General features: G+C 40.0%; 1 protein-coding gene across 1 annotated transcript; it reads left to right on the top strand.

The window, feature by feature from the left end:
* The first annotated feature begins 5,651 nt into the window (after positions 1-5,651).
* Positions 5,652-6,519, top strand: LOC108595417 (alanine and glycine-rich protein-like). The gene is made up of 3 exons (XM_017980643.2): positions 5,652-5,758; positions 5,859-5,978; positions 6,032-6,519. The coding sequence occupies exon 3, from the start codon at positions 6,050-6,052 to the stop codon at positions 6,335-6,337; it is 288 nt and encodes a 95-aa protein (XP_017836132.2). The 5' UTR covers positions 5,652-5,758; positions 5,859-5,978; positions 6,032-6,049; the 3' UTR covers positions 6,338-6,519.
* The last annotated feature ends 3,792 nt before the right edge of the window (positions 6,520-10,311 follow it).

Raw genomic sequence — 10,311 nt, 5'->3', positions numbered from 1 at the left:
CGTCGCTTTTGACGATCTTCTTTAAAGTTTACCATCTGAAGATCCAATACGCATCTCTGGCGAAAATGACACACTCCGTGAGCGTTGAGTTAAGAGATCTGCTGGGCTGCACCACGACGGTGAGAACACCAATCGAAGTAAGCTATGACACACGACTCTAGCTCGTGGGCGTGCCTCTCGATCAATCACCCCCGATCGAATGCGTTGGGCATTGGTCTCACTTGTCGCAATGCGCCATTTTGCCTGTATACTGCCATATATTGTCTAAAGACACTCGACTAAAGAACGAGATAATAGTATAGATGAAATGACATAGTTCTCATATATTGACTTGAATGCTTCACATCCAATGTCACGCTTATACATATCTCGAATGTCACTCCATTAAAATGAGTGACATGTGTCCTGTGCGTCTCACCATCATATCTCTGAACGTTTTGTGCGTACACGTTCGCACGATATGACCAAATGCCAGATGAGCATCCGGCAATCGCGCGGCGTGTTGTCGTGCGAGCCGCGCCGCCCTCGCAGCCCTGGAAATCTACGACATATGGCAAATGGGATGACGAGCTAATTGTGTGAGTTAAGATAGCTACTTGTCTGCGAGCGAAGTTGTAGTACTTAGAATATATCTTGTGGTCCGCCACACGTGGATTCCCCGATGTGACTTTTGCCTACTTGCAGTAAATGCAGCAACCCCTTGCCCTGTACACTGACAAAGCGAGCGATGCAGCCCACATACTACATCAATTCGCGCGAGAGGTCAATCAGTGTAAAACGGTCTAGTGTGGCGTCGCGGGCTGTACAGGCAGACGTCACAATGCGTGGTAGTAAATTATAAAAGTTCCATATCTAGCTAGGGGCCCTCGGATCAGAATTGTCTAGGAAATTCTCTGTCCCACCAAGTTCGCTTGCGACAGAACAGCATGTCCAATCTAGACTAGGTAGAGCCATGCCCGGTCGTTCAGTATATACATTCGAGAGATCTTCAATTTCGAGTATTAACAGTTAGTTTATCGCAATTGCGGCGAGGTGACATATGCACACACTCCACACAGTCATAACACACAGATATTGTGCCTAAATAAGTCAAGAAATGAGTATGCCAATGCATGCAAACTATCAATGTCCTAGCTCCTTGCTTTACTATGTGTTGAGATCAGATAACACGTTGAGATGCGCATCTTTGCTGTTAAAAGCAACACGCAGACACACACAAATTCTTGACCGACTGATCTGGCAAAGCACTTGCAGTATAGTTTCGTTCCATTGGAGTTTCAATTGTAGGATTATCTTGGAGGTTATAATAACAGGCGTTACCAGTCCCAAACAATGATGTAGCCAATGATAACATTGTCCTCTTGGTGATAACGTTGAACGTACTTTTGGGTTTAAAAGCAAACAGAAAAACATCTTGACGCTGATTCCAATTTAATCCAAGTGTGCTGGTAACCGCGTAGTCCTTCAGATTTATGTTCTTAAGGGTGCTATCGCAGACGATGTTTGGATGAATTGCATGCCACTTTGCTAACTCAAATTTCCCCGTGCCGAGAATTGCAATGACTTCAGTCATAAGTCTTTATGTCCACTGAGAAAGTCGACTACGTAAAAGGATGATTTTATGGCCTGTGCTCCAAGGTTGCCCAGGTGTGCATAGAGCTCAGCCAAGTGCGTCATGCTGTGTGTTTAGCTCATATGTACGCAAAGTGTCATGTGGGGTAGCTCTCCAGAGGATGTATTGAAATTTTCGATTTTCCTTAGCAATCAGTACTTGTCTAAACATTTTAACAACATCAGCGGTTATGGCATACCTGTAAGTTTGAAAGCGTAATAAAATCATGTATAAATCTGGTTGTATTGTAGGACCAGTCATTAACAAATCGTTGAGTGATCATTGTGTTGAGTTGATCGTTATGATCGATGTAGCCGTGTTTCTTCATGCCGTCTCATATGTTGCAAGTCTTCATATTCCTTCATGAATTTAATGTAGTCGGCCCTTGTTGCTGGTTGACGAGTCAAGCTGCGTTTTAAAGCCTCAAGTCTTTGCTTAGCGACTGCATAGGAGTTGCCCAAGTTTTTTGGATCTTCTTTAAATAGTAATCGTACAATAATTCTACCATCGGGTTGCTGTCGCACTGTTTGCATAAACAATTGCTCACAAAGAAGTTGTGCCAGGAGTAAGAGAGTCTGCTGGTTTTTGAACCTCCTCAAGATGCCGAAGTTTTTCCAGGCTGTGATTAATTGATTCTTCCACTGACCATGAATAGCAGTGAGCTCTACCTTCTGTATTTTCATATCGTCCAGATACAATCCAGCCAACCCACGTTTTTTGAAGTGTAAGTATTTCAATAAATATCTCAGTACATATGAGAATGTCAATGTGACGTGTTTTGTTGAATTTCGCATCTGCCAGTGGCGTATTGTCAGGTAGAAGAAGTTATATCAATATCAGCATCCGTTTGATGTGCAATATGTGACGGCACATAAAAGTATAGCGGCATCTCAAAATTATCCAGTCGTGATTTAATATATGCTTTAGTATTAAACTTAATGCGTACTTGCGACTCTCCAATGCTTATGTTGTTGGTTGCCCTAGGCAGGCGAAGTGAATGCGCGAACTGTTCGGACATGAAATTAACCTGCGAACATGAATCAAGCAGCGCTCGACCAATGCTGTAGTTACCACACGAGTCTTTTACATAGACTATGGCCGTAGCCAAGATTACTTGATGAGGTGAGCTGTTAATGTGTGTAAGTGTGATCGCTTCCTTAGGGGCTCTTTGGTTTAGTGAAGTTACTGGTGATGGCAATGGCGTGTAGTCAGTTGTATCCCTGTGTAGTAACGAATGATGATTGCGAGAGTAGATGGGCATTTGCTTGCCTGATGGCTCTTGCCTAGGCAATTAAGGCAGAGAGCAAGTCTTTTAACTGTGTCGTAGCTGTGTAACTTGCATGTCCTTAAATTAATTGCGACGGGTTGCACGATGATCAACACTGAAACAAATTGTACATGTTTGGGTTGAACAATTAAATGATACTTTTGATCGAGGTGTTGGCTGGTTATGTTGGGTTGCAGCAATTGTGAGGCGGTGATCTGTCAACTCACTTTTGCCAAGTGACTCAAGATATTGACAGTGTACACATTGATCCCACGAAGGTATTGTCGAAAAGTCCAATGACTCGTTCCACTTGCGCCTAGGTTCCATATCCATTTTTTCCATAACTGAGCAATGAGCATTGCCTGTGCAATTTGGAGCGAAGCCCAACGATTTTAAAGAGCTGTATAAAGCTGTCGAGCTGTCTATCAAGCTGCGTAGTTGTATGCTGCTTGTTTTTGCGATGCATGGCAATGATACTAAAGATGATATATTATCCAAGAAAACGAATGTCGGATTTTCGTAGCGTTGACGCAAGCGTTCTAGTGCCTTGGGATAATTTTCTGCAGTCACCTGAAACGCTTTAACAGTTTCTAGGGCGGCTCCTCTTAAACAGCTAATTAGTTGATTGAACTTTTCAATGCCTGATAAATAGCCTTGTTGATCTATAACTTGGATGAACAAAGTTATAAAATTGTTGTAATCCACGTAATTGCCGTCGAATGTTGGCAATGTGATTCTTGGTAGCTTAATCGATGACGATAACTGAGGCGATGGGCCCGAGAATGAAGTCTCTTGGAGATCATCAGCTAATTGTTCTTTTATGCAGACCTTGTTGGCAATGTAGAGCTCCTCCAAATCTGCACGTGCCATATCGGTTGGGTTTTCCTTTTCAATTTCAGTTTGCACAGACATTATTTGTTTACAAGCTTCAAGTATTCCTAGTCTGCAATTTAATTCTGCAGCTGATGGCGGGTGTTTGTCTTCTGTTTGCCTGGGGCCAACAACACCTTTAATGCGACTAATGTTGTGTCGAATATTAGTGCGCTGTAACTTGAGTTTATCTAAACTCATTTTTCTTAGTTGTTTCAATACGAGCAAACAATTAGTTACGAACACACGGATGCGTTGTGCGAAAATATTTCCAAAAGCGAATGAGCGTCAGAGTTGTCTGTCTGTGGTTAAGCTCAACTTGAGCGAGAGAGTTAAAGCTGCTGAGAGCACGAACGATAGACGAAAGAAGTACTTGTGAGCGTGATCAAGAGATGTTAGCTGCTGAGAACGCGAATGATGAGCCAAAGAGGATATAGTGAGCGTGAGAGCTTGCTAGAACCGTAAGCGAATATTCAAGCACAGTGGGCCGTCCAATAACCCAGCACGAGAAAGCAAACGTGGACTTGATTGATGTGGTACTGTACCTCTGTGAGGTACAGTCAAACGAATTGTAGGTGCATATATGTATGTATGTACACTTATGTATGCATATGCATGTGGAATTATCCGTATACAGCGAAGTAACCAAAATGCTTCTGGGTTTTTTCTTTTGCGTAGATTCCGGTGTCTCGGCGGTGCGTAGATTAGGTATAGAGCTTATGTACATATGTATGTAGATGTACCATAAGAATATATCATATATCTAGGTGTCACGTAAAAACTATGTTGCAGATGTAAATATCATTGCCCCACGTTTGGCGCCAAAAATGTAGGATCAGGAGCGTTTTCCTGCCTAGCATGAGATTACTTAGAGGATGGGGCGGTGATATGAACAACACGAGTATATTCAGTTTACGTGACTGATTTAATTGAGTTCTCTTACAGCACTAAAATGTATGACAATGATAAATGCAAGCACAGCTTGCCTAAGAATGAGTGTGTGAAGCGCAAATGCATTAGATAATATAACTGTTGTTGTTAGGGTGACATAATAATCTTCAAAATTCTTAAAATTAAAAAAGTCAAATTAATACAAGGCCTTGGCCCAACAGACACCAGATGCTAGTTTCAGTGCTATGCTAATCCCACGCATAACATTTAAATGGGTTAAGGTTTTTGAGAAAATAAACCCAAAATGTACTAAAGACAAAATTCGGAACATAGTCTGGGATGAAATTCGCAATTGTCATTCAAAGAATTTACATTGAATTTTGAAACTGAGAGTAATAACACTTCACCTGATATTATTCAGCAATGGTGAGTAAATTTGTCTGTTTGTTCGAAATTGACGAAAGTTATTCACCTTCAGTTATTTTCATGAAAATGTAAGCTCTGGGGACATTTGGAATAAGTATGGCATTTTAAAGAAAGTATCCCTTGCGTACCAATACGCCATAAACATCTTCGGCTCCCGTTGACTTTTCGTTTGAAAATCTAGTTTTAATGAAAGGTAATGCAAAATATAGTGTGTAAAATATAAACTCCAATAATAGAGCAAGTGATATAAAAAAAAAAAAAAAAACAAAAGAAATAAAAAAAAAAAATCAACAACAATCTAACTGTGAAAAAATATTATTTCTGATTATTTTTACAAATTTGTTGTAATTTTAGATTTGCTGTGATTTTTTGTAATCGTACATCTTTTACAAGCGAACTATATAGTCACTATGATTATTTTGCAAAAATAATGTTATTGATTTGTAATTCCAATTGCTATTTAACTGTTTTGACACACACACACTGCATTGAAACATTTTGAAACATTATAGTAGGCCGGTTGCTGGAATTTTAAGCAGCTAGTAAAAAAATTACAAAATTCATCATTCGGTTCTTGATGCTCACAAGCAAAGCTACAAAACGAATTTAATAAATAAACTAATATTTCAATAAATTGTAAGTAAAATCTATTACAGTTACATTTACGTTTACATTTTTATTTGCGCTAGCATGTAAGTATTTTCTTTTATTATTATTTAAATTGTAGGTAAAATGTAATACATTTTACATTATGTGCGTATTTTATTTATTGTTTTATTTATTCTCTCCTAGATATATAATACAGTATTGTTAATACACATCATAGTAGGTCGGTGCTGGAGTTGTATTAGGCTGGAATTTTAAGCAGCTAGCAACATAAACGAATTTAATTAACTAATACTTAAATAAATTGTAAGTAAAACCTATTATTTTTATTTATAATGTTTATTTTGATTCTCTCCTAGAAATATATATTATTCACAATGGGAGATCCTACACCGGCTCCACCTGCAGCGGGTGCTGGAGCGGGAGCGGGTGCTGGAGCGGGAGCGGGTGCTGGAGCGGGAGCGGGTGCTGGTGCTGGAGCGGGAGAGGGTGCTGGAGCGGGAGCGGGAGCGGGAGGGGCAGCGGCAGCGGCAATGACCACTACTACTACCAAGAAGTCTGGAGCTGAATTTTTGGAAGCCAATTCTTGGTTGACCGCAGCTGCAGTGGCTGTCTACTTCATACGCGCTCTCTGGTTGCAGATGCGAAACTCGCGACAGACGTAATCGGAGTTACAAAAGAAGCTTTTGGGGCACACGCGACTATTTCAAGTTCTAAAATTTTGGTTAAAGCACATTAGTTATGCGTTAGATGATTAGACATGCAACATCAACATCGTTGCTTGTAGCTATTGCGATTTTAGGGGGGGTCGCTAGTAGCTTGAACGTTGAATATATATATATATATATAATTATATATATATTATACTTATACGTGAACTTGTTAAATTAATGTTCGTGCCATAATACACCTGTGAGGTGTACTAGTAAAATTTAATAATGTATATAATTTGGAGCAAATTCTATTGTGCTACAGTTCAGAATAATGAAGTTATATGCCATACTTTTGTGCAACAGTATTAAATTTTGTTTCCGGCTATACAGATGCTTTGTTCTATGGGCAGTCTCTCTAGGGTGATAAACATCTCTTGATATTGAGATAGTGAAAACATTGTTGAATTAAATTTTACAATCGAAAAATAAGTTATGCTCGACTTAAAATTTATTTTAATATCAGAGGACTGTTAATATTTTCTGTTCCAATTTCTCAATTTTTAGTTAAGAATTCTAGATTCTCCTTTTCAACTTCCCCGCCGCATGAGATATACAAATGAGATAGTTAAATGCGTTGCAAGTAAAAAAAGACCCCTGGACCTGACTGTATTGACAATAGAGCGACAAAAACTATTTCACGCAAAGGAATCTTAGGTTAGGCTTGGTTATACAGGTTTTCTTAAACGGGAACACCCAGAGGCCATATGACCCATTATGATGCCAGTTTGCCTGTCGGAATAAATGAGGCATGTGGTAGTTGATGGGATGTATGGAGAGGTGGGTTTCCTGTGGGCTGGTGTGCCCTTGGAATCATCCGGTGTAGTCCAGAAGCTTTGCCAGATTTTCCAACCTTACCTCTGTAAGGTTGCTTAGGCCCTCACTGTGAAGTGCCGGGCATTCGCAGAGGAGGTGTTGGAGAATTAGCAAAGGAATCTTAGCAGTGGTAAAATATTTAAAGCCATTCTTAAGTTAGGGCATTCTCTAAGGCTGCACGCTTCGGATTGTCATGATCCCCAAAGCCGGCAAATCACCAATGCAGATCGTTTCATACCACCCAATTAGGCTGCTAACAACATTCTCCAAGACCTTCGAGCGCATTCAGCTAAATTGGTTCAAGAAGTTTTACGGCTACCCTGAGCAAATAAATCGTCTGTCAACCATGCCACCCACAGTTTCGAGCATAAGCTCAGCTGTTGACAAGGTGTGGCACGAGGGACTGTTGTATAATATGAAGAATCTCCTATCTGCAACCCACCATGCCATTCTAAAATCATTCATTAGTAATCGAACTTTCGAGGTAGCAGTCAGGGACTCTCGTTCCAGCTTGGTGCAGATGGTGCAGATGGTGCAGATTCCTCGTCAAGTCTGACACATGCGGAAGATGATACCCATGCTAACGTACTACTGGCTACATATGCAGATGATACAGCTATGTTCGCCTCGGTGACCTGAACAGGACTTGCTACATGAAATAGAACGTTGGACTGCCAAATGGAATATTGCTATCAACAGCAACTACTTCACTTAGACCGAGCACTCATCAAAGCAAAACAAATAATAACGCCAACTTGGACCTACGCCATCCAAGAATAAGGTACAGCCTCAAGGCGCCAGCAGGCAGAGTCTACATTTTTCGCCATCCACAATTTTTAGTTTGTGAAGATGTCTACGCATTCGCGCTAGGAAACCGGTGATTATCCTAAGCGAGTTATTACTCATATTCAAACAATCAGCGGTATGCTTTTTGTCGTATTCACCGATAAATCTTTTATTTATATCAGAGATACAGCAGATATAATTTTTCTGTCGTCTTCCAAGAGTCACGCTTGCCGTCCGTATCTCTCTTGTTCTATAAGGGCTTTGCAATTAGACTCATTCTCAGAAATATACTATTTGGTTATTTATTTTTTGTTTAACAAAACATAGCAAGCGTGTATCTTAGTTTTAGTTGTGCTATCGTCTTTAGCATACATTTTTCAGTATTCTGTAGCAATTGCTTGGACTGGCAACACGTCTATTTCAAAAAAAAAAGATTTCTTTATTTCGTAAACAATTGATGAAGCTCGCAGCACGTTAACAAACTAAAAATCACATTTACATTTACGTTTACATTTTTATTTGCGCTAGCATGTAAGTATTTTTCTTTTATTATTATTTAAATTGTAGGTAAACTTGAAATCAGCACGAATTCTTATTGCTATTTTATTTATTGTTTTTTCAACGTTAATTCAGCACAATATAATACAGTATTGTTAATACACATCATAGTAGGTCGGTGCTGGAGTTGTATTAGGCTGGAATTTTAAGCAGCTAGCAACATAAACGAATTTAATTAACTAATACTTAAATAAATTGTAAGTAAAACCTATTATTTTTATTTATAATGTTTATTTTGATTCTCTCCTAGAAATATATATTATTCACAATGGGAGATCCTACACCGGCTCCACCTGCAGCGGTTGCTGGGGGAGCGAGTGTGTGAGCGGAGCGGGTGCTGGAGCGGAAGCGGTGCTGGTGCTGGAGCGGAGGGGTGCTGCGACGGAGCGGAGCGGAGGGCAGCGGCAGCGGCAATGACCACTACTACTACCAAGAAGTCTGGAGCTGAATTTTTGGAAGCCAATTCTTGGTTGACCGCAGCTGCAGTGGCTGTCTACTTCATACGCGCTCTCTGGTTGCAGATGCGAAACTCGCGACAGTCATGATCTGACCTTCGTGCAATGGGGAGAAGATATGTGCCACGTCTATTTAAATGAGGATTATATAAATATATCGCTGGGGTAGGGGTTGAGCTTTTGTGCTTTGGCATCAGCTGCTTTAAAATTGTTCAATGTACAAATCAAATCTTATTTGGATTAATTAATTAATAATAAAATTATATGGCACACAAATTATCAGTCTCATTAATTTTCAATGATTTAATTTTCATTGCCGAATTACGGAATGTGTATTAATTGCAAATTAAACTTTGGATAACTATGCATAAGGATCTTTTACTCTACTTGTAATATTTTCAATTTGTATAACGCTTGTTTTTTAATAAATCTTTGCATAATCTGCGTTTAATATATTTGCTATTCGCAGAGTCTTGTTTACAGCTGTAAAGCCGCCAAAGAGTAAAGCAAACGCTGAAACGCGTCAAATGGCGGGACAAAGCGACTCGCATTCATCTTTCGGCCCCAAAGGTTTGCCTGCCTCTCATGTTGACTGCTGACTGTTAACGAGTTGATGATGCTAGGCAGACAGACTGAGTGCTTGTTGTTGTTTTTGTTGGCGATGATGACAAAGCAAATACGCGGCATGAGAGTTTGCGACCCGGTTGGGCTCCGTTGCAAATCTGCAAATACAAGTAAACACGCAACGCATTTGTCTCTGGGCCTGGGGCAACGGCAACCCAATACATTAATATTATTTTTCATTGAATTTTCATTGATTTGTAACACATTTGGCAACCGGTTGACAGCTCATCAATGTTTCGCTTCCAACTGCAGACATCAATCAAAAACGCAAAAACGCACTGAGCGCGTCATTATGTCATCAAAAAGAAAAAGAAAACCACAGCGCCAATGGTCAATGGATAATGGCAAACTGGAGCGATCTCATGCAACATTTGGCCGCCTTCCGCTGCAAGCATTGGAGCTGCCCACATGCAACATTGGAGCTGAGCTGATGCTGTTTGCGTGTCAGTCAGTCAGTCTAGTCAACAGGGCCAGAGCGGCTGTGCAAAGATAATGAGCGCAACTGTCAATTAGCAAGAGGCATTGGTCAATGTAAGCTGCAAGCAATGCCAAATAAAAGTTGCGTAATAAATAAATTGACATAAAGTTCAAATAAATTCAAAGGTACATTTAGAAATAAGTAAAAATTTTACACGCACGTTTGGATTAATCAGTTTAATGTTGCAACATACCTGTAAGCAAATAAATTGA

This window comes from Drosophila busckii, chromosome 2R, assembly GCF_011750605.1.
Source record: "Drosophila busckii strain San Diego stock center, stock number 13000-0081.31 chromosome 2R, ASM1175060v1, whole genome shotgun sequence".
NCBI classification, from domain to species: domain Eukaryota; kingdom Metazoa; phylum Arthropoda; class Insecta; order Diptera; family Drosophilidae; genus Drosophila; species Drosophila busckii.
This window is presented reverse-complemented; position numbering and strand designations above follow the sequence as displayed.

Coding starts and splice junctions, on each gene's coding strand:
- LOC108595417 (XM_017980643.2), top strand. CDS start 6,050: ATGGGAGATCCTACACCGGCTCCACCTGCAGCGGGTGCTGGAGCGGGA.